General features: G+C 45.7%; 2 protein-coding genes across 4 annotated transcripts; one reads left to right on the top strand and one right to left on the bottom strand.

Annotated features, from left to right (window-relative positions):
• Nucleotides 1-1739: 1739 nt before the first annotated feature.
• Nucleotides 1740-4373, top strand: LOC113957093 (granzyme G-like). Its single transcript, XM_027664235.1, has 5 exons — nucleotides 1740-1803; nucleotides 1895-2057; nucleotides 3338-3479; nucleotides 3574-3801; nucleotides 4236-4373. Exons 1-5 carry the CDS (start codon nucleotides 1740-1742, stop codon nucleotides 4371-4373), a joined length of 735 nt encoding a protein of 244 aa, XP_027520036.1.
• Nucleotides 4374-8468: 4095 nt separating this feature from the next.
• On the bottom strand, nucleotides 8469-23223 carry GNA11 (G protein subunit alpha 11). 3 transcript variants are annotated; one of them, XM_027664253.1, is made up of 7 exons: nucleotides 23037-23223; nucleotides 18606-18790; nucleotides 17181-17335; nucleotides 16344-16472; nucleotides 15291-15420; nucleotides 14378-14531; nucleotides 8469-12800 (listed from the first exon to the last, which is right to left on the bottom strand). In XM_027664253.1, the coding sequence occupies exons 1-7, from the start codon at nucleotides 23170-23172 to the stop codon at nucleotides 12610-12612; spliced, it is 1080 nt and encodes a 359-aa protein (XP_027520054.1). In that variant the 5' UTR covers nucleotides 23173-23223; the 3' UTR covers nucleotides 8469-12609. The 3 variants fall into 3 exon arrangements, with proteins under 3 accessions (XP_027520054.1, XP_027520055.1, XP_027520056.1); XM_027664254.1 differs by lacking the exon at nucleotides 23037-23223 and adding an exon at nucleotides 22539-22853; XM_027664255.1 differs by lacking the exon at nucleotides 23037-23223 and adding an exon at nucleotides 22383-22511.
• Between the last annotated feature and the right edge of the window lie 113 nt (nucleotides 23224-23336).

The following is a 23336-nucleotide window of genomic DNA, read 5'->3' as shown; positions in this document are numbered from 1 at the left end:
CTCAGAGAGGAGGCAAGGGCAAGTTCTATCTGGGGGCTGTCTGCTGTGAAGCTGGTTGGCATGTTTCTGTTCCTCTTGGCAGAGTCTGTTCCAGTGGTGGTCCACATCCAAAAGGCTTACAGCTCTCTTCTCAGCCAGATGGTGCTGAGAGACAAGCTTCCCCCACAAAGGATGCTTGAGCACTGTTTTCAGACAACTCCTGCACTGGAGTCTGAACCGCCTTCCATGGTCTGCACCAGAAGAAAAACAACCTGCCCTCTGAGCCCTCGTCTCCTTTGTTCTAGTTAGTTTCTGGTAGCACCTCTTATATATAGAGAGAGCTAGAGCTTCCTGGAGGAGATGATGAGGGACAGAGACAATGCATAACTGAGCTGCTGAGCATTCTGGCACAGAATGACAGATGTTTGTGCAAACTCAAGAGGAGATTAAGGTGGTTTGTGGTGGGGAAAACCGGTGGGGAATTTTAAACATATAGAAAGTGTGTGCAATCCAAGGGAAGGGAGTGCTTACCCTGCTCTCATGGTCTTTCAAAGTCTCCCACTAGTCACTTCCATCAGAGAGAGGAGATGACCTACAGTCTGCCCTGATGTCTGCTCATATGTCCTCCATGTTCCTGCCTGGGATGAAGGGAAACTATGTCACCTTTGCCTTCACCACCCAGGCTGCCCCGGGGAAACTGAGAAGGTTCCATGTTTGGGCTTTTGCTCACAGCTGCTATCAGTTAAGAAATCTGCAAGCGAACAGGCTACAGCTGCTTATCTGTGCAGTGTGAATCTTTGTCACGTCAGGGTTTTCCTCGAAGCTCCAGCCCTTGCAGTCTTTGCACGAGAATAGGAACCTTTAGGCTTAAATTTGGGGTTTACCCAGTGGCACTGAAGGCAGAGAGGAAAGCAAATTTACCATCAGTTAGAGAGGGCAGCAAGGAAGTGTCAGCCCCATTTTGTCACAGCTGAACTGTGAATGTTCAAACTTTGCTCTTATCATTGAATCCTCGAATGGTTTGAGTTGGAAGTGCCCTTAGTGGTCATCTCATTCCATGCCCCTGCCATGGGCAAGGACATCTTTCACTAGACTAGGTTGCTCCAAGCCCCATCCAACCTGGTCTGGAACACTTCCAGCGATGGGGCAGCCACAGCTTCTCTGAGCAACCTGGGCCAGGGCCTCACCACCCTCACAGCCAAGAATTTCTTCCTAATATCTGTGCAGTGTTATAAACACATTCACAGCAATTTTGCTCCATTAGACAAGACTACACCTACTGAGAGAGAGCAGGAAAGCCCTCAACTGCCACTTCATGGTCTTTGGAACTGGTGCATCGGGTGACAGAAATCTTGATATTGTAGGGCTGCTGATGAAAATTAAGAGAGTTTGCAAGTGTTCAACAATAAATAGAAGCTGCAAGGGAAGAGCCCACTGGAAGTCAAAGAGATAAGGGTGAGCATGTTCCCCACAGCTTCCAGCACAAAGGCAATGACCTAAAATTGGCTTTGGGTTCAGAAGGACGTCAGATACCCCAGATCAGGCCCAAGATGAAGGTAGGTTGATGCCCAAGGCTAAGATTGACTGAATTCCCCTCTCAGATTGCTGAGGTATGCAACTTGCGGAGAGATTTGTCAGATGAGTCTGACTTCTGCGGTTTCCTGGAGTCTGGTCTCAGGCTATAAAACCTTGCTGGGAGCAGGAAGAGACCCTGGCTGCACCCCACCTCTAAGGGATCCACTGAAGCCCAGAACGCCATGATGGAGCACCTGCAGACACTCCTGATCCCTCTCCTGATGGTGATGTGGCCCCCAGTCAACACCAGTAAGTAGAGTGGGCTGGAGGCAAGGAGAGGGTTGGGGAAGGATGAGTCCCAGACAGCATGTCCTGTGCCCTCCAATCCCCTTGTCCTCAGTCCTATCCATTGCAGATTATTCCTGGAATCGGAGGGAGGGAGGAGGTGAAGCCAGGACACCCTCCACACCCTACATGGCCTATCTGCAAGGAAAGAACAACCATTCCTGCGGAGGGTTCCTTGTGGCCCCGAATTGGGTGATGACAGCAGCTCAGTGCCTTGTGTAAGTTTTTGCTGTGTTCATACAGCACCTGGTGCAGTGAGGTGATCGCACCACCATGACCCAGGTACCATCTCCTACACAGAGGTCTAAGAGTTGGAGTCGCTTCCCACATGGCCATGGGCAGACTCTTTTCCCAGCAGGGAGCACAGGCTGTGCTGTGGAGCAGGGCACAGCTGGGGGGACAGCACCACGACAGCTCTCCCTGCAGCCTTCCCCGTCTGTCTCCCCAGCCCGCCCTCATGTACTTACCTTTCTTTTTTATTCCCTCTCCATGACTGATTTTATTCTTCCTAGATGCCACCCAGAGGTAAAAGTGGCTTCTTCCCTTGCTGGCACTGACCTGCTGGTATGGCAGAGATGGTTGTTGTCAGGCTTTGTCCTTTCTGCCACCAAGAGACAGTTCGAGACTGTTAGCAGAATTACCTACTATGAGCAAGCTGCTTGCCCAGCCCTTTTCCATCCCTCCAGCTGGACAGCCTAGGGCATGGACAGGCAGGAGGGCTTTTCTATATGTGCATGACTCTGGGGGTAGCTACCACTCACCTCAGGGCTGACGGATCTGCCCTGGTGCCAGTGACCCAGGTTCAGGGCCAGTCCCCACACCCGAGCAGCAAAAGGGAGGACCAGCGGAATCCAGGAGCCTGGATGTTCACATCTCACCTGGGAGACACATGTACTCAAGGTCCTCCCAGTTTTCCCAAGGCAGCCCCTTCTGCAGGTGATGTAAAGGCAAGTAAAGGGACATAGAAGGCTACTGATTCAAAAATCCCTTGACTTCCACTGGCCTATGAAGCCCAGACCAACAGTCCACATATCTTAGTACACAGCAGCAGCACTGGATCAAATCTGCCCAGTTTGAGATCTAGAGGTAAAAGAACCCTTGCAGACTCTGCCTGTAAGACAGGAACTTGCTCTGCCTCTTGTCTGGGCAGATTCACTGGCAGAGCTCCTTGATCCCACCGTTCTTAAAACATGCATATATAACACAATCTGTATATAGAAAGTATATACTATACACACTACATATGTGTACTATTGTATATACAGCATACAGTGTATCTATGCAAATAGTACATATACATTAGTATATATATGAGAGAGCATACGCATAGATGTACATACATATATATACACACACACACTCTATACACAATGTATGTAATATATGTACACATGGCTGGTCTCTCCTGGCCATACCCTTGGGCCATACCCTTAGCCTCAGTGTTACTAGGTAAGACAGGAAAAAGCTAACAACATACACTATGCTTGATTTTTATCAGCCACAAACCTCTGACTGTCATCCTCGGAGCCCACACAGTCCAAATGAAAGAGGAAAGCTGGCAAAAGTTCGAAGTCGAAGAGTATCACTGCCACCCACACTTTACCAGTCCTAAGGAGGGAAATGACATCCTCTTGCTGAAGGTAACTACCGGCCTGGAGCAGAAGGGAACAGCCTTCATCACAGCAAATGTACAGGCCAAGCACTTATTTCTCTATTCTCTGTCCCCTTGCCCAGCTGAACGGCAATGCCACCAGCAACAGCTTCGTTAGGACCATTTCCTTTGAAAAATCCAAAGTTCGTGGTGGGACTGTGTGCAGCATAGTCGGCTACAAGACACCCACTGGCACATTACGTGAAGCCACTGTCACCATCATCAAACAAAGGGACTGCCTCAGCCACTACCCTGGGCTTGCTGAAAACTTGATTTGTGGCCGCAGCAGATCTGCTGAGGTACCTGAAAAGGTCGGTCTCTGACTTAGGTAGGAGGAAACTATAGGGACAGTTTTAGCCCTGGGTGAAGCAGAAAGGACAAGAAGATCCTTGTCTTCCCATGGCAGAGGACCTTGGAGTCTGCAGCAGCATTTTGGGATAACAGCTTGGTCAGAGGGGTTCCCTCTAAGTCTCATAGCTGGTCAGAGTGCGTTTTGGATCTGCAGCCAGCAGAAGGGCAGAAATGAAGCTTCAGTGTTGGTCCAGCTGTAGCTGTGCTGGGTCCCAAGCAAAGCTGTCAGCAGTCCCTTTTGGACCCAGAGCTATCCCCATCCACTGCGAGTCCAGGCTTCTCCCGGAGAAGCTCTGTCCTGATATATGCAGCCTCCCTGATCTTTGCAAAGGCACCCTTTCCCTGGGGACCCTACATAAATCAGCACTGATCTCTCTCCTCCTCCATTTCACAGGGTGATGCTGGGGATCCACTGGTCTGCAATAACAAAGCCTATGGCATCTTCTCCTACAGGCATAACAACTGGCCTGGTTTCTACACACACATTGCTCATTACCTTTCCTGGGTCAACAGTGTCATGAAGTCAGCATGACCCTGTTCTCCCTGCAGCTGCTGCCCTGGAGAACTCACACTCCAGAGCCTCATCCTCACCAGCTTTCTTTTCCTTTCTCACTGGGAAACATCCTACACTGATCCTCATGGATGTGACAAGGACTTCTCAGTGGCAAAGCCGAGCTATGCCAGTGGGGGGCTCAGCACAGAGATCAGGGCTCGACTGTGTTTATTCCCTGTGCAAACTGGGGGGTGCCTGGTCACACAGTGTGTGCTTCCACACTGCTGCCCTTATTTACCCCTTTTTCAAGCTGGCTGTGGTTACAGTTCTAGAGGGGAAGCAGCAGGGCAGCCCCAAGAGAGGTGCCAGTAGCTGCTGGGATGTCTGTTATCCTTTAGGGAAGGCTGTATAACTAGATCAGACGGATCCAAAGAACAGCATCCTCCCTGACCTTTGCATTTGTGACAGCAGATGTTTGGGTGTCCTTTGCCCAAGCCCCGAGGTTTTAAGGTTGCCCAAGCTCCAAGGAAGACACTTTAAGTTCCTGCTTCACTACTGCTGCTGCTGTCCCCTACCTCTGAAACCTGCTGCCTCCTTTCTCCCCTCTTCTGTACCTCCAGTGTTGTAAGAATATATAAAAACAATAAATTGCATCTGTATTTGAAAGCCTTTTTCCTGATGTGATTTGGATTTCTCCTGGCCACTGGCTTCAGTCCTGAACAGCTCAGAAGAAAGTCACTGCTCAGACAGCTGAATCTCAAGCTGGAAGCTTCTATCCCAAAAAATGGCCTCAGTTTTCTGTCTCACCTAAACCCTCAGAATAGGTGTCAAGCCTGGATTTCAGGGCAGGGGCTCTCCTCACATGGGGGCACAAACACTCCCTCCAGGTACCTCTAAGCTGGTACTTTGGGGGACTTCCTCCCTCTATCACATTGGCTCCCCCATGGGCCCCTTTTGATTCTACTCCATCCCATCTCTGCCTGGTTGCCATTCAACAGAAAACCAGCATCTCCTCAGTGCAACTTGTCAAGAAGCAGCAATTGCAGGTCCTGCCAGACTCATCCCTTCTCCCTCAGTGTTGTGTTGATTTTGCTGTTGATAAGAATGATGACTTTAACCTCTTCTAACAAGAAACATGGGCAAAGAAATCAGCAGCAGCACTGAGCCATGGAGGCTGGAGTGATTTGAGCAGAAGGTGCTGCAGCAGCTCAGCTCTCCAGAGCACAACACAGTTTTGGGGAGGCTCTGACTCCATCCCTCCCCACTGCCCTCTCCAGCTCTCGGCACCCCACTGCAGCTGGACTCAGGTAGGTGCCCTGAGGGAGGGACATCCTGACCAACTCTCTGTCACACACAGGTGTTCATCAGGGCACACTGAGTCATTCAGGTCCTTTTAGTGAAGTTGGCACCAAAAGGAAGAACCACACAGACCTACCATGGCCTGATATTCAGCAAATACTTTCTTTCTACATTTTGTGGTTTAAGACAAAAAAAATAAATCCCCACCTCTACTATAACAGAATTAAAAAAATATTACAATCAAAGGAAATTAACTTGGAGATTTGGCAAGAAGAGACCTAGCAAGAGGAGAGCAAACATTTCCATCAAATGCTTAGGATTTCATTGAAGGATTCCAAAAACCCACTTCTGGGGAGTGTTTGCCTTTCCTTATGTTCACCTCTGCCTAAAGGGGACTTGTCAGAGGCCAGTACAGTATCTGCAGCAGCACTGTATCCAAAACACTAGACCAAAGATTTGAAGACTCCAAATACTTTCCAAACCTTGTCATTTAAAATGCCTAAAAGTCCCCAGGTCACTCACCTAAGAAAAGCTGCAACTGAGCATAGTTATCAATGGGGTTTGCTGTGGATGATGTTGCACAAGGAGAGCACCTTTAGCACGTTTCTGCTGAGTTTTCTATGCACAGAGTGCCCTCTTTGGGCTGGCAACAGTGCGTGTTCTTCAAGGTTCTGTCTCTAAACAACTTCTGAACTGATCCAAAAAATTTACCTCTTGCAGTTTGGAAGTACATTCATGGCTAAGCCGAGGAAGGCAATTCCCCTAGGGTTCTTTATATAATTTAATCTGCTCTGAATCAAGGGTTGCAAAGCAGAAAACTCTTTTCCAATCAGGCTGCCAAATCCTTTCCAGAAGAATTCCAAGGGTGCTCTCATCCTGCATCACCTTGACTGTGCAAAGAGCCTGTCAGCTTTTGAAGAATTGCAGATTGAAGGCCTGAGACACTGGGAGGAAGGATACAAACCAGCATAGCAGGAGAGACCTGCCTTTTGTTTGCTTTGTGAAAACACCATGTATTTCCACGGCCAGGAGCTACAGATACTCACCTGAGATGAAGGGAGGAGCAGTTCTGGGAGCAGTGCATAGAAGTGGCCAGGGACAACAAGTAATGGCACCCAGCTGGGGATGCAGAACAGCCCTGGGCAGCAGTTGCGGTCCCTGCCAAGCCACATCCTCATTCAGTTCGGCAGCTGCATTATCCAGGAGCTTCATACAGACCAAATGTGGGGTCTTGTCATACACTCCAGTATGGGAGCCACAAAAACTCTTCAAAATCCACGAGTTCTCAACTCATGGTGGTACAGATGTTACAAAATTTGCTTGTAGAGGCTTAAATTCCTGATTAGACTGCATCACAGAAGATAAAGTAAATCAAAGACAACTCTACTGAACTGGTATGCCTGAGGAGAGCACACAAAAAAGAGTTTGGTTTAGAACAAACCCTCGCTTAGCCCAGGGGCTCAAGAAGTCACTGCTCTTGACAGCAATGTTGCACCACCAGCAGCTGCCGTTCCACAGGCCAAGCTGGTCCCACACTTCTGAGGCACATGGCACCAACCACAGAACCCTGAGTATGGCAGGGTGGGGTCAGGCTAACACAGAGAGCTGAAGTGAGAGGAGGGAAGCATTATATTCCTGCTTTATAAATTTCCTATGACATTTTACTCTTCTTAAGCTTGCTGCATGGGCTGTTCCCTCAGCTGCCTTCTTCCCTAGGTCACTCCAAGACTGGCAGGGATCCCCCCTCCTGCATATCCACTGCCACACTTTGGCAACAGCCCCCTGCACACACACCTGTGGCTGGCAGCTGGGGGCTGCAAAAGGCCCAAACACGAGGCTCTCACACTCAGCTGGGAAGACTGGACATTAGTTTCAAGACTTCTTCCCTGAAGTCTCAACCTGTTGATGTGATTTAAAAGAGCATACTATGCTCTTTGCAAAGACCAGCACAACACGTGACCCACACAGAGCTGAGGACATGAACAACAAACCAAACATACTGCTTTCAGCCACTGGGACACACTCCCTGGCTGGTGAGGAGACAAAGCAATGTACACTTACCCGTAACTAGAAAACAGCGACAAGGGCCGGCCAGTGCTGTGGCCAACTTACCCTCCTGGTGCAAGTCAACACAACATCTCAGGCTGTCCAGTACCTGCAGCTTCACCTGTGTTAAGTGACATTGAAGGGAGTAGAACATCCTCTGTTGCAGGTTCCGAAAACACAGGCAACCTCACATACAGGAAGTTAGCCATCTCTGCCCCCTCCCAGCTGATTTAACCTGAAATTCCTGGAGAATGATCCCAGAGAAAAAGAATTAAACTTAACAAACTCCATACTAGGAAATCACTTCGCCAAAGCTTTCACAATCATCCATCCCTGGACTAAGAAATAATTTTAAGCCACGTTTCCTATTTCAGTCCATGCTTCTAAAAGACAAGACTGGAAGCAGTTAGTCCCACCAACATTCCTGCTATTGGCAACAGACATCCTGTTGGAATTGTGCCTGCAATGGGCTGATGCTACAGCAAGGGGTAGCAGCAAATACCAACAACATTATGCAATTCTACTCCAAAATCCCAGAAAACTTTAAATCAAGATGCCACCATTGCATACCTGCACCCCAGTCAGACAGTGTTCACACTTCAGGATTACTGGTGCAGTGCATTATACATAGTTATTGCATATTAAAACACACTTTGTTTCTATGCATCAGGGTCCTGATTTTCTCAGCAGGAGGCAGACCCTGCTTCCATCAGCTACAGAACTTGCTAAGCCAACCAGGGAGGAGGAGAGGGGGAACGAGAGTGAAGAAACACACGCTCAAACACCACGACTTTTAGGAACAAAATTTATTCCAATTTCAAACAGAGAGTTTATTTCAGGAGAAAGATATGAAAATCAATTTCCATCAGATATTTCTGTAATAAGGGTGTTGCCCAGCAGTCAGAGTGGGATCTTTCCAAGAAACAATCACACTCCTGGACTGAAATGAGACAGTTTGGAGTCTGAATAGATCCTGACACTGGGCATCTTATTCAGAAACTCCTTTACCCTACCCTCTTCCCTCCCCACCCCCCAACACGCACAACAATACATGCATTGCAAATTACAAGGTTTAAAAACAGCATTTTATATAGTATCTTTTTAAATAGGATAATGTTTACATTGTCTTAAATCAGGATCCTATAATATACAAGTATAACCAAATAATTTCCACCACATTGGCACTTGTAAAGAGTCTCTGGCACTACTAAAGAAGGGGCATTGGCACAAACCATACTCTTAAAAAACTGGGTGCTGCATAACACACTTTATCTCTGCTGGACTCTAATGACCTGGGCTCTGTACAGGACAATACAATGGTCAGCACACTCCGGAAGGGGTTTTTTTTTGTTTTGTTTTTTTGTTTGTTTGTTTTTGTTTAGTTTTTTGTTTGTTTTGTGGTTTTTTTGTTGTTGTGGTTTTTTGTTGGGTTTTTTTGGTGTTTTTTTGGGTTTTTTGTTTTGTTTTGTTTTTTTTTAACCAATAAAACACATGAAGAAAAACCATAGTTGAACACAAGGCCAACATTGCTAGGAAGCAACAACAAGAGACCAAAGAATCCAACTTGAGGAGAAGGGGAGAGGCAGGAAGGGAAGGAGCTATCTGACACGCAGCAGGAAGGGGCTTTTGCTCACCAGATAGCCAATCCACATGGAATGGTGCAAGGAAATGGGATGGTCCTCTGCTCACTGACTTCAAGTTTCAAACTCGTTCAAAGTATGTTGGTTTCTTCAGCAGAACAAAGATTAAAAGTGCACAAGGAGCAGAAGTTAGCCAGGAGACCACTTCCTCAGACTCTAGGTTCCCTACAAGAACGCAGTTTTACCTCTTTTCTGAAAGTCAATCTGTTGTCTCAACCTGCAGAAAATTCTGACAGGCCTCACTTCCAGAAAAGATGATATAGGCAAATTTGGTCTAAGGTTTGGCACTTTTGCTAGGGCAGGCATTTGCCAGCCAACAGAGACTGGAGCCAGTTCTGCAGGAATGCTTTGCTGGCCAAGCTGGAGGCACACAAGCTACTATTTACTAAGAAAAGCATGTGCTAACACTGGTATCTTCTCACATATGATACAGTCACAGACAACTCCAGATGATGTGCACAAGTCTGACCCATTCCTACCCCAATTCAGAATGAGGTTTCAGGAACTTGGGAGAGTCACTGTGCAACACTCTGCCCTCCCCTCCACAATGCTCAGCACATTGAGCCATCGATCAGGCCAACAGCTACACCAAGCAGGTGCTCCATAAGGTACAGCACATCCCTAAATCTTTGTGCCCATAGTCTCCCACAGTTGCCCATGATGATGCAGAGTCACTCCGCAAGAGACAGATGCCAAGATCCCTCCTCCAGTGCCAGGGCAGCAGCTCTTAAAGAAGGGGAAGGTAGGAAACAAAGACAAAAAGTTTCTGATTCAAGTGGAAGTACCACCATCATTCACCTCGGAAAAAAAAAAACTTCTGGGAAGTTATTTCCAAGAACCTGTGTATCTCAGTGCCAGGTTCATTGCTGGCAACAGCTGTAGTGTGAACCATTTACAAAAGGATCACAGAAGCGTTAAGAGGCTGGTGCTGCCGTCTGCTTCAGAGGGACAGCACTTAGAATACATGAAGATGATTATAAATTCCTCCTTATAGGACAGTTTCTACAAAATGGATCATTTTGACATAAAGATGAAAAAAAAGCAGTAAAACTGATGCAAAGCTGTCTGACACATGGGAATCCCTCTCATTCCTCCCAAGGGTTAAATGCAGTCCAGAGCATGGCTATGAGATGCTGTGTTTTCCTCAGCATCACCACTTGGCTAGACTGGCTCTTTAACTGTTTGTCCCATGGCTACTGTTCCAACTTAAGCTCTCTAATCACTTGTAGCAGTGCTTGCCATCTTCTGTAGTGCTCTGAGGAACACAGAGGCTTCACTTGGCTATTCTGGAAATCCAGAGGGATCTATAAATAAAATTATTCAAAGTTATGTCCCTCCATATTTTAGTGTTCTAAATCAAAGCATCTTAAGCATCTCAGACAGTTAGATTTACATGTTGTGCAAAACACCGATGTAGTGCTCAGTCTACAAAACAGACAAAATATCAACAGCCCCTTTCAACAGTGCAGCTCATTTAGTCTTTTTCTGCTGGCAGCCTGCTAGCCTTCAATGGGGCAGTCTGGCTGATCCAGAGATTTTGGACCCAGTGTTATTTGTTGGAATTGAAACAGAAGCATTAGTGATGGTCAAAAGACACATGTCCAGATGTGGGTCAGATCTCCCTGCTTCACACTCACTTCTTGTCTTGCCACTGCACTTCTCAGCCAGCAACAGCTCCTCAGCACATCTGTTGACTTGCCTCAGCTCCTTGAAAAAGCTTTCTAATGTGCAAAGGCTTCACATCTTTCCGTTTAGTGGAGATTCAGGTGGCATCTAGAATTCAGAACTATTTCCACTCTGCCTTCCCCACCTGCACCAGCAAGTGCTGCTGCCTCTCCTCTCCTCTCCTGCTGAGCCAAGTGCACCCACAGCAGTGCTCTCCGGGTTCCACAGCAGCTGTGCTCCAGCCACAACCACTGTAACTCGGTTATCACACCCACCCAGGAGCAAGTGTGTGTGCAAGTCTTCCAAAGAGGAACACAGCAGCATGTGCCACAGGGGAATGCATAAACAGGGGAGAGAGAACTGCCGCTCCCTCCAAGAGCTACTCTCACTCTTGTCAAGTAAGAATCCCACCAGTGTCCCGAAGTCTGTCACCCACCAACTCTGGTCCTTTCTAAAACTCTGCAAGCTGGACAGGAGTGAGGAATTCTTACTAAGTCATTCACACATTGGCACAAAATACAATAAACAAGGCCTGTTTGCTACTGGCAGCAAGAAAAGACCTAGAGGATGGCACAGGACTAAGATTTTCAATCCAGCCAAAGTCTGATGTTCAAATGCCACAATTACTCAGTGTGCTTTCAGAAACTGCTGCATAGAGAAGTTGCTCATTGATGTCATATACTCTACTCAACAAAACGTATTTTCTCTCAGCAAACTGAGCCTTGTGAGCACACAGCCACACGTTTGTGGTGTGGAGGGGGATGTGTGTGAAAAAGAAACAAGAACTAAATAAAATAAAACAACAGAACAATTACAGTCAGGCACTTCCCCAGGCTCAGCAGCTATTGCTCCAAGAGCTTCCATCATTTGTAGTCCATGAACAAAATACAGCAACATGTAGCAAACTATGTATAGAACATCAATAATTTAAAAAAAAAAATCACAGTCTCCATATCTTTTATAATTGATAAGAAAAAAATAACTCAGAACATATAAAGAATGGAAAAGTGATGGCTTTTTTTTTTTTTGTTTTGCCATTTTTTTGCACAACAGTTGGAGAGCAATTGCTCCTCCCCAACATTTCATCACAGTGAACCATGGAGAGTGTCCTGGGGAAGGGAAGGGAAGGGAAAGGAGGGGGGAAGCAAGCAGATTTAGCAAATTACACCAGAGGCACCCTATAGCACAAGGCAAAGGGACCAGTAGCATTTTGCACTCCCACTGTCCAGTGAATTCATAATCTCAGCTGGGAAGTGTTTTTTCTATATATACCATGGAAATGAAAGGAGGAAAAAAACCCAGTGGCTAAGCAACAAAGGAAAGACCAAGATGAGACTGCCTTAGCTGCTTGGCAAAAATTAAGACGTAAGCAAGGTGCTGAAGAAATGAGGCATATCCCCGTTAACTGTGAAATAAAAGCAATTTGTTAAAAATATGAAATCAGCTACTCTGTGGACAGAGACATGAGACTCCAGGATAACACTGAGCACTTGCCACTCCACAGATCAGACAATTTGCACTCATTACATCATCAAAAATTAAAACTTTTTTTCCTGTCATATTTAAAATTTCTTTTTTTGTCTTTCTTCACAAAGAAGCCTCTCAAGGGGCAAGAGCAGAGCAGGTCAAACCAGGTTGTACTCCTTCAGGTTGAGCTGTAGGATGGTGTCCTTGACAGCTGCAAAGACGAAACGGATGTTTTCTGTGTCTGTAGCACATGTGAAATGGGAATAGATGATTTTATCACTGTCAGGATTTAAATCCACAAACATCTTGAGGATGAACTCGCGGGCTGCCTGTGCATCCCTCTGTGGGCCTGCAGCGAACAGAGACACCAGTCAATGGATTCATTCCAATGCATTCCCCAGGCTGATCCACCAGAATAACTGCCAGCCTGCTTTTTCTTATGGGTTACAGAGCTATAAAGAAGAAATTAAGATCATTTATGAAATAAAGGTCTGAGGAGCTGGAGTGTCTCAGGCTTTTCAGTTACCTAACCAAATCCCAAAGCTGGGCACTTTGCAGACACCAAGGGGTGTGCTTTGGAATCCAGACCTTGGTAAAACCCTGTGTGGGAGGGACGATGCTCTCTCCTGGAGATGGAATGAATATTTCTTCCTAATATACAGGTGGATCTTATAGGCTGAAGGACACAAGCGTATGTTTTGGAAACAAGGGTTATCCTCAGCCAAAAGTGCAGCCTATCCTAACTGGCTGGTCAACTCACAGAAGCTAAAAACTGGAATTTTTGCCAGCTTTTAATTCATATTGCTGACAGCTCCCAAGAAAATAGTCACCTACTGCTATTTCTTTCACAGAACTGCTGTTGTCACATTCTGCATGGCAAGTATCACCTCTTGAGGGGATGTCTGATGGGCAACCTCCAACTCACAGGCCATGCAGCACCCCTGAAGGAACTACAGTGAACACTTACAGGAAAAAACAAAAGTACATGACACTCCCTGATGTTGAGATCTGTCTCCAGTTGTTAAGCTCCATTTGAGGTAGGCACTGTCTGGGTGGCAGCTCTTCAGCCATTCCCAGCCTGCTGTAAAAACACGGTGTTCCCACCAGTGCCCATGCTGGGGGCACAGAACTCCAGATGTAGGAGGACAACTAACAAGGAGCAATTCCATTAGTCTTTTAGAGGATGAAAGCTGTTAGCAAAATGGCAATTCTTCCTTTACCTCATACTTTTAAAGCATATAATGACAGAATTAATACATGAGAGCGTGGCAAGAAGTGTGTTGCTTGATCTCATTCTCCACTACCTTTATTTTCAGCCCTGTACAGATGTTACCAGCCAGCTTTAAATGCACTCAAGTGAAAAGCCTGAGATACTATTTTGGCTACAGAACATTGTTTCAGATGGGAATTTCTCTGTTTCACATAATCTTATTTTCCCACAACAGCAGACGGCATGCTAATAAGAATTTCATGCTGCCTGAGATTTTTCAGCACCATCATTTGAACAACTTGGGTATTTGATCGGTCAGTTTCTCAGAACAAAGACTCAAGTCATCTCCTGACTAGAGGTTAGAAGGTTCAGAATACCAGTAAATTGCCATGTTTATGAAACTAGTTATATGCACAAGCACACAGGGGAGAAAGTTGCTTTATATAATACTATGGTACTCTGCAGTGCATACTGGAGGGGGTAATTCTTCATCTAGGAGAGGTTCATTATTTGATCATTCAATCAGATTCCAGTTGTCTACATATGATTAAGATATTTTTATGATTTTTTTATTGCTGTAGGCATTCTTCCTCAAATTAAGATGTTTTCTCCATTTCTAGATCCTAATTTTCTTTGGAAAACAAGAAAGTTCTAACCAAACCACCGCCACATCTTATTCTAGATATATATAATGTACCTCCTTAAAAATCACTCACCATCAAACTCCGGGAAATAGTCAACGAGGTGAGAATACAGGATCTTGTCTTCCAACAAATCTTTCTTGTTGAGAAAGAGGATAACAGAAGAGTTTTGGAACCATGGATAAGTTATAATGGTTCGAAAGAGAGCTTTACTCTCTTCCATCCGGTTCTGAAATAAGAAAAAGAAAGCCTTATTTTCACAAATGAGCACTAAGATGCTTTTCTGCTGCCTGCACACGTACTCAGATCCATAGTGATTGAGCATCTCAAACACTACATACAGAATACTTTGGCCCTAGGTAGGTTCTGGTTCAAACTGCATCAATAAATGGAAAGGAAATGCAAAATCTGATGGACTCCAGCATTGTTTAATTGCCAAGCCATTCGTATCAAAACACTTAAAAGCCATTTCATGCTTTGACAGTCATATGAGAGGACTGGCCAACAATACTTTTAGAACATGGTTTGTCTAGTAGAAAAGGGGTAATTGCTGTTATCTAGTAGCATTTTTTTATCTATTAGCAAGTGCCAAAATTCAGATTTGCACCTTCAAAGAGCCCAGTTGCTACCTAACAAGACAGCAGTCACAACCCAAAGTACCCCAGTGTGGTAAGAGGGACATGATCTGAGAACATGCCTCCCCCCACAGTGCCTTCCACAGCACACAGGGCTCCGTCACTTCAGAGTATTTTGGTTTTACTGGGGAAGTGGAGATGATGTGAATGCCCTCTGCATTTTCCATTCTCAGGGACATCATGTCCCGTTGAGGCTAATGTTCCCTTTGCAACAAGAAGAACTGAAGGCCAAAACCAACAATACTTGCTAATCCAACTTGGCACCAAGTACTTGGGTACCAAGCTCCAAGGAGCTAGGAAGACATTCTGGCTTTCCTTCTACCCTCCTGCAGAGTTCCCATTCTTTGACTTACCTCATTGTCTGATTCCACCAGAACTTGGTCATATTCACTAAGTGCTACTAAAAACATGATGGAAGTCACATTTTCAAAGCAATGGATCCACTTCCTTCGTTCTGATCTTTGACCTCCAACATCCACCATTCTAAGGAAGAGAAGTACATACAGTATCACAGAGGTACTGCAGTTCTCTGTCTGAATGCAAAGGACCAGCAAATGATGAGAACGAATGCAGTTCTTTACCACTCCAGTTAACATGTCACAGGGATGCAATAGTATCTGCCTGCTAACAAAACTGGCAAGTTTACAAAATATCCTGTTCCAGAAATACATCAAACTGAAAGAATGGAGAGTGATACCAAATTCAACCTCCTGATATCAGCATTACCATTTTTGTTGCATTCTGCTCTGGTTTGCTAACCATCAGTCCTGAGTCTGAAAAGATGAGTCCTTCAAAACTGTCCTCTGTCAAATGGGCAAACTACTTTTATTTTTTACTAAAAAACCTCCTTGCCTCAAAGCTTCTCAGTGTTGTGCTCTTCACACCAGGCTTGATTGCTGGCTTAAGCCTCTCAAGGCCATCTGCTGCTGCACCAGCACAGACAGCAAGTTTTGGTGTCATCCTGAGAGCACAAGGTAGGCACAGAAAACCATCTCCCAAGGCAGATGCTAGGTATGACATACAAGAGAGTATTTCTTCCACTAGGAAGAAATACTGCTGGGTGGCTTCAGCTACCAACACTTCACTTAACTGCCTCACAAGCCACAACTTCAGCCTCAGATGCCAGCAATGCAGTCCTTCCCATGGAAGGCACCAATTCCTGCAAGATGGTTCACCGGGTTTTAAGCGTCACCAATTCAAAAGCAGGTTCTGTTTTCTGGCAGTCAAAACGTTGGACTATCTCCATTAGAGGAATACCTATCAGCAGATAATTCCACAACACACACATCCACTCAGAGCCTCTCAATCAAGCACCTGGACATTCTAAAGCAATCCATAACTTATCCTTTCTGAAACCATATCACCGCTCTCTCAGTTCAGCTGTAACATGAATACACCTTCAGTACCTGAAGATAATATTCTCTAGGTCAAAGGGGTACTCTATGATACCAGTTGTAGGAACTCTAACCCGTAGCACATCTTGCTGAGTTGGTAGATATCCTGGGGTAGCAATACGATCCACGTCACTGAGATAGCTACAAGGAGGACAGTGGAAAAAAAAAAAAACCTTAGGTTGCAGCACATAAACATACAGATGTAAAAACTGCTGCATTTAGTCATTCCCTAGTGTAACAAGAAAGTTAGAAGTCACCTGAATCATTTAAAATATGATGTGCAAAAGTAACAGAATACATCTTTGGAGAACAGTAATTCACCAGCCAGTCCCCTTGGAGGATAAACAGATATACTAAGGACAACTTTATCAACTCTGTATAGCAGTGTGGAAGACAATCTTTACACAGAGAACGTTTAAGTACAGTGGATGCTTTATATTTCAGAATCAAGTTTCATCTGTAGCGTAGAAACATTTACTTATTTACTTATAAAACATCTTCTCTATGTTGCCAAACTTAATGGATTTTTTATTAATAAAGTTTAAGTTACACATCCACGTACACCTGTAGGCCAAAGGACAAACCTGAGGAGAAAGAGCAACACTCCTGCTGCCTAAGAGCCAGGATCAACATAGATGGCAGAAGGTAGAGATTCTGGCCTCAGGTATATCCAGAAGCAGATGTGTGAACAACTGCCTTTAACACCCATCAGAACACCTCACAGCCTCATGAAAAGCAGCAAATGGTAAGGAAACAAACTCTAGGTTTCAATAAAAAAAAATTGGACAGGTATAATTTGTTAGACCATCACTCCCACCTACCAGTGCATGCTCATGATTATATACTTACTATTTAGCTGAGTCAGAAAGCTGATATTCTCTTCTCCTGTCATAACACTCTTGTATTCCAGGGTCATTCCACAATGTTTTAATTGCACTTACATATGGCTGCTCAAATGTCATGACCTTTTCTACATCCACTTCTCGGATCAGCACTGCATTGGCCTGGAGATTGAAAAGAGAAAGAAAAAAAAGAAAAAGTAAAAAAAACAAAAGTAAAAAAACAAACAAACAAAAACCCCACAAAACCAAAGCAAACAAACAAACAAACGAAAAAAAAACAACTAAAAAACCACCACGAACCTGGGGGGTGTGGGATCTGTGTCAGAAGGAGGGGGCACCGGTCATGGCAGGAAACAAAAATTCCCACCCTACAGTTGCTAAACAAAGGAAGGGCTACAGTCATTACTGCAGCCTGTGGCATCCGTGAGGTGACTGTCCACATCCAGCTGCTTTCTGAAAGGGGCTTTTGCCAATACCGCCAACCCCGGGAAAAATAAAAACCAAAGCCAAGTTATCTGGCTTTATCTTTATCTTATGGTAACTGCACAAGTTATCATAAGTGAAAGTTGGCAGATTCTACCTATCAGAACCCCTTCACCATGCCCCACGTAAAGCACAGGCAAGGCAAGCTTCTTCACACCCTGCCCATTCTCATCACAGACATAAAAGGTGCACCATCCAGTCCCTCTAAACAGTTAGTCAAAATCAGCTCCAAGATACTGTGTGACAGAAGAGATAAAATACAATTTCACTTCAAAATATTAAGGATACTATGCATTAAAAGAAGCAAACTATGCTAAAACCCCCCTATTTTCCTGGCATACCCTCACTCTCATTGTCCTCCCCCTCAAAAAGCTAAAATAATTTAGACCAGATCTGGCTGAAAAATTAATTCCTGGTCCCAAAATGAGAAAGCCAGACTTTAGCTCAGATAATGTTTCTGTGGTTGAGACCAAAATCCTTCAAGAAAGTTTTGTACCCTTGGTCAGCAGCTATCAGAAAAATGGATGGATTGCAGGAACAGGGATAACTATCAGCACAGGTGTCTTTTGGGTCCAGTACGTATTCTGCCAGCTTCGATTTCCAGTAAGTAAAGTAACTCATGCAAAGAAAATGCCAGACACGTTTAACAACACTGAATCCTGGAAATGAGTAAAAATACCACTCCTCTTATACCCTACATCATATGCCAATCCTTTGCTCCCACCACTCACTACACAGACTAGTGCACCAACCACCCAAAGCTGTTCTAACCCTTAACACAACCAAGTAAATGGAGTCAGGTATCAAGAAAATGTCACAAAATGTTTATGGAAAAGAGGTGAGGGAGACTGAGGATGCAATGCAGAAGGACACAAACAAACAGGAACTTAGAAGTCAAACCCTAGAATCCTCACTGCCTAAAGACATGCAAAAACTGTGAGACACTTACCTTGTTCTGTTCATATTTGTACAGAATCTTCAGGGTTTCCATGGCTCTTATCATAGACTGCATGGCAGTGAAGATGTTTTGGTACACCAGCTTGGTGAAGCCTTTTTTGTCCTCTTCAGAGTAGCCTGAGCCATGAATTATACGCATTTGCTTAATGAATGTGCTTTTCCCACTCTCCCCAGTGCCTGCAGAATGCAAGAGAGTGCATTAGGAGCCATCACAAGCAAGGATCCCAACAGAATAACACAGGCACTTCATACCCCAAAGTTCCTATTACTACAACCAAGCACACACTACTCCCAGCCACTTTTTTTAGTTGCTTTCCAGAATGGTAAAAAGACAGTCTGGGTAGGCCTGCTCATCCCCACTACAAACCTGACAGCATGGAAGCTTGTCCTTTACAGAAGCCCTCAAAAGCAGCCCTGGTACTTATTCCAAATCTCATGTTACAGCCACTCCCACACGTTCTGCGTCAAGAGGCCCTTGTCCGTCACACCTGACCTATTCCCAGATACTCCAGCAAGATGCTACAACCACGGCACCAGGCAGGAAGAGCCTGGGCATGCTCTTCAGCTACTAAAGCACTATGGACCGAGATGACAGTGAGTGCCAAGGGAAGCCCACTTGCACAGCAAAAGAGTGAACTTCCTTTCGCTGTAACTGGCACAGAATGCTCTTTACCTGATAGACTACACGTCTTTTCATAGGAAAGAATTGAACACAACAGAAAAAAACCCAACTCTAAAGGAGAATGGAGCTCAAGAAACTACCTGCTTATCCATCTGACACAAACAACTTAATCAGCGCGTGTGCCTCGTATCCCAAACTACTGTGCAAACGTAAGGTTTGTTCTCAAGGACAGAAACAACAATCCCGATTGTGACCCAATGCGTCTGATCCTGTTCACAGCCTTTGAGGACGAGAGAGTTAAAGATGGTGGCTGACAGGAGAGCAGAGTAGGCCACTGCTCAGAGCTGCCGGTGCTGTGCCGGGGTCCCCAGGGATCCCCTCGGCTGCAGCCTGCTCAGCAAGGCCACCGCTTCCTCCTGACACAGGTTCACTGTCGGGCCTCGGAGCAGATGGGAGGGCAGGACACAGCACGTGCATTACATAGTCTAGCCCTTCCAATGCTGGCTTCCTGCACTGTCACTTGGGCAGGTCCTTCCACTCCTACATTTATGGCCCCGGAAAAGTGTCATTTAACATGTGAAGTCCAACAGGTGATATAAAAGGACAGTGGGAACTTTTCTAGCACAGTAAGTACACCATCAGACAGTACCCACACAGTCACACAGCCCTGTTACATTCACAATTCAACTGGTATTGTGGGAAGTTCCCTGCAACATCCGCTCCGTGCACACACAGTCCTTTGTGGAGGGGACACATGGGCCAAGGACTCCCTTACCTCCACACTTCACCCCATGAGCAACAGCCTAAGGGGATACCACTGACATTTCTGTTGAATGCTTTTGTTCAGCCTTCTAAAAGTTGCTATCAATATGCAGGATACATAGAAAAAACAGCGCTCTAACACAGTAGCCTGGCTCACTTGGCTACTGAGACCAAAAATTCAACTGTATCCCATCAGTGACAAATCCTTTTGATCTGCAGTTAAAAATAAGGACGCTTGCAGAGCCCTGGTTCTCACCACAGGCACCACCAGGTACTTCTCACACCAGGGGAGAGATGGATTCAGACTGTATGTCATTCATCCCTGTACACAGCTACTACTCACATGTAGATTCTCAGTTACATGTTTATCCTGGTGGGCTAAAAGGCAAACAAACAAATAAATATGCTCAGATAAAAGCACCAAGCACCTAACTAGAAGCAGAATGTTTGAAATAAACAGGAAGAACTGACAGAAATCATGTCAGCATAGCCAGAAATTATGTCAGCATAGCCAGAAATTAACATTGGAAATACTATTAATATGCAGCAAACTATCTCCATCTCAAACAGAAAGGTATACCCTAAGTGGGGAAAATTTGGAAACTGAAATCTTTTCTGGTTTCTCTCACTGTGGTGAGAAATACTTCCTTGTCTTTTACCACAGTGACCAAAACTGAAAGGGGGAAAAAAAAAAAACCAAACAACAAAATGGTGGTGCTTCGAAGCATTTCAACAATGAAACCATAAGAGAAACCTTAGCACCAGACCTTTGCTTGCTTCAGAACTTAGAGAGTTCAAACACAGATTCTTCCTGTCACTCCATCATCCTCCCTTTTTTGGTTCAGGGGTTGTTTTTGTTGGGGGGGGGAGGCGGGTTGGTTGTTATTGTTTGTTTTGATTTTTTTAAAAAGGTGCCTCTTGCTTTCCCCAAGGCCACTGACAACGCAGCACAGCACTACACCAGCAGCAAGAGCGGGCAAGATCTACAGCTGTAAGGGCACAAACCCCCTTTTAATATGACAATGGTGGGAAAGGAGATAATCTGAATTCACTGTTTCTTCTATCAAGACGTGAAAGCAGCAGACTTTACAATAACTTACTAATGACCCCCAAGTACCTCACAGGCACTTGTAAATACATTACTCAGTCAACAGTATTCCATGCTTAATCACAAGCAATTTTTGTACAAAATATTCTCCTCACCCAGTAAAATCACAAATGACTACCTTATACCAGAGGGCAACGTCCAACACCTTGAATTTCTTATTACCAGGTTCATCACTGATTAGCACTGTTATTCACGCCGATTTTCTGTTTTAGGCTTTAGCAAAGTAACTATCATTAGATGAAGTGAAAAGAAAAATTTAACATGGTTTCTTACAAGGTGAAAGCTCCTTCCATACACTCAAAAGAGTGGAGATTTGGGAAAGCCCTCTTACTAATTCAATCATTAATACTTGTGAATGTTAGAACTCCACATGACAGGAGCAACACAGAAATATAACAGCAGTTATACCAAGGAGAGAGAACACGTTACCTGCCTCAGCTGAAAGTGGGCAATGTGCTGTATGCAGTGAAAAGCATCCAGCAAACGTGATCTACCACTAGGAATGTTGCTTATCCAATAATAACCACCTCATGTAATTTATTTTTTTTATTTGATGCTGAATCTCACTTAGCTGTATCTTTTAGAAAAGCAGAAAGGATTCTCAAGCAATCTGAATTATTTCTAAAGTGAAATCTTTAGATCCAGTGGGATCTTCTTAACCCAGATCTATTCTATAGTGCCAGCCTATTTTGAAGCAGCTGCTTCTGTGGAACTGTTTTAGGGAAGCATGAGAGACACCCCCTCCCTCATCTACAAGCCTTACAGAAACTGTCACAGCATCTCTGAAGAGCAGAAACGTCAAGCCCTCGATTTTACTTTTCACCTGAAGAAAAGGAACACATCAATTATGACAGATTTGCAGTGAGAAGGACAACCGTGGCCTTCACTGAAAAGTTATCACCAGGCACCACTGGAGCCCTTCAAAGGGCTGGGCATACACAGCCCCCCCTCACTTCTGCAAAGTGCTACGTTTGTTTTCACAAGGGTCAGCTTCATTTGTACCTTAATGGCTTGTCAACAGACCCCAAGTGAATAAACTCAATCTATCAGATCTGCTTCAGATTTCAGCTTAAGATGACACAGTATTTAAGCCACAAAGCAGAATATATTTAACACACAATCAATGATAAGTCACAGTACCCATGAAAACTGTAACTTAAGTTTAAATCTGGGGGCTACCTAGACATGAACATCAAACTCACTGCTGAAGAAGATGGACATGCCTGCAATCTTCACTGGCTGCTCTGGCAACTGATTACCCATCCCTATACACTCACCTAAGCACAGCAGTTTTCCATCTGCACAGAGAACACTACTATGTTTCCATATGAAGACCTAGATTCTTATGGCTGCACAGTTGATCTCTTCCTCTGAGGGCAATGCTAAACGCTACAGACATTTCCTCATCGAATACACAACTCCTGCATTCTTACTGTCTCCTTCCACTTCAGAACCACTACACCACGCCGCCAGCCCTGCCGGCTCTCCCAGGGCTGTACAAGTGGAACTCTGTGGCTTAGGGGCCGGAGGCCAATTTTTCACTCAAGGCCAGGAGTTCACCGACAATACTGGAAACCATCAACTCCATCAGCAAATTTTCACATGCTAACGAAGGCCAGCACGCCCCGAGAACCGTTTCCTCGAGACAAATTTCACGCGCGTGTGTGCGTGCCTGCCTTCGGAACCAGGAATTTCAGCTACTTAGTTCCTGCTTATGTCAAAATCCATTTTGACAGCGAACGCATCACAAAATCAAACAAAGGGCAGCCAATGAGGCGGCCGCCCCGCACGGCTCGGGAGCGGCCCCGAGCGCCGGGCTGAGGCGGTGATGGCTCCCGCCGCTTACCCGCCACACCCGCTCCCCGCCTGGCCCGGCCACCCGGACCTGCCGAGTCCCGGGCCGGGCCCTGCGGCGGCCCCGCGCTCCTCACCCAGCAGCAGCAGCTTCAGCTCGCGGCGGGCGTCGCGCTTGTCCCTCCGCAGCTGCTTCTCGATCTCGGCGTTGATGCGCTTCGACTCCTTCACCTCGTCGCTCAGGCAACAGGCCATCATGGACTCCAGAGTCATGGTCGCGCCGCGGCCGGGACGCCCCCGCCCACCCCCCACCCCCCCGGCACCGACCACTGTCCTCCGCACGGCCGGGAGCCCGGCCCGGCCCGGCCCGGCCCCGCGCCCCCTTCCCTCCCCACCCTCCCTCCCTGCGCGGCGCCGGCCCGGCCCGGGCTCGTCCC

This window comes from Corapipo altera, unplaced genomic scaffold (genome assembly GCF_003945725.1).
Source record: "Corapipo altera isolate COAL_440 unplaced genomic scaffold, ASM394572v1 96, whole genome shotgun sequence".
Classification (NCBI taxonomy): domain Eukaryota; kingdom Metazoa; phylum Chordata; class Aves; order Passeriformes; family Pipridae; genus Corapipo; species Corapipo altera.
The sequence above is the reverse complement of the archived record's forward strand: the minus strand, read 5'-3'. Positions and strand labels throughout refer to the sequence as shown.

What these genes read in the sequence shown, in the direction of transcription:
- GNA11 (XM_027664253.1), bottom strand. Translation starts at nt 23,172, where the DNA reads ATGACTCTGGAGTCCATGATGGCCTGTTGCCTGAGCGACGAGGTGAAG. An exon ending in CTAGAGAATATTATCTTCAG is followed by an intron (nt 15,421 to 16,343) that starts GTACTGAAGGTG and finishes TCTCTTCCTTAG; the next exon opens with AATGGTGGATGTTGGAGGTC. An exon ending in CTATTTCCCGGAGTTTGATG is followed by an intron (nt 12,801 to 14,377) that starts GTGAGTGATTTT and finishes TGTTCGCTGCAG; the next exon opens with GCCCACAGAGGGATGCACAG.
- LOC113957093 (XM_027664235.1), top strand. Translation starts at nt 1,740, where the DNA reads ATGGAGCACCTGCAGACACTCCTGATCCCTCTCCTGATGGTGATGTGG. An exon ending in ACAGCAGCTCAGTGCCTTGT is followed by an intron (nt 2,058 to 3,337) that starts GTAAGTTTTTGC and finishes GATTTTTATCAG; the next exon opens with CCACAAACCTCTGACTGTCA. An exon ending in ATGACATCCTCTTGCTGAAG is followed by an intron (nt 3,480 to 3,573) that starts GTAACTACCGGC and finishes CCCCTTGCCCAG; the next exon opens with CTGAACGGCAATGCCACCAG.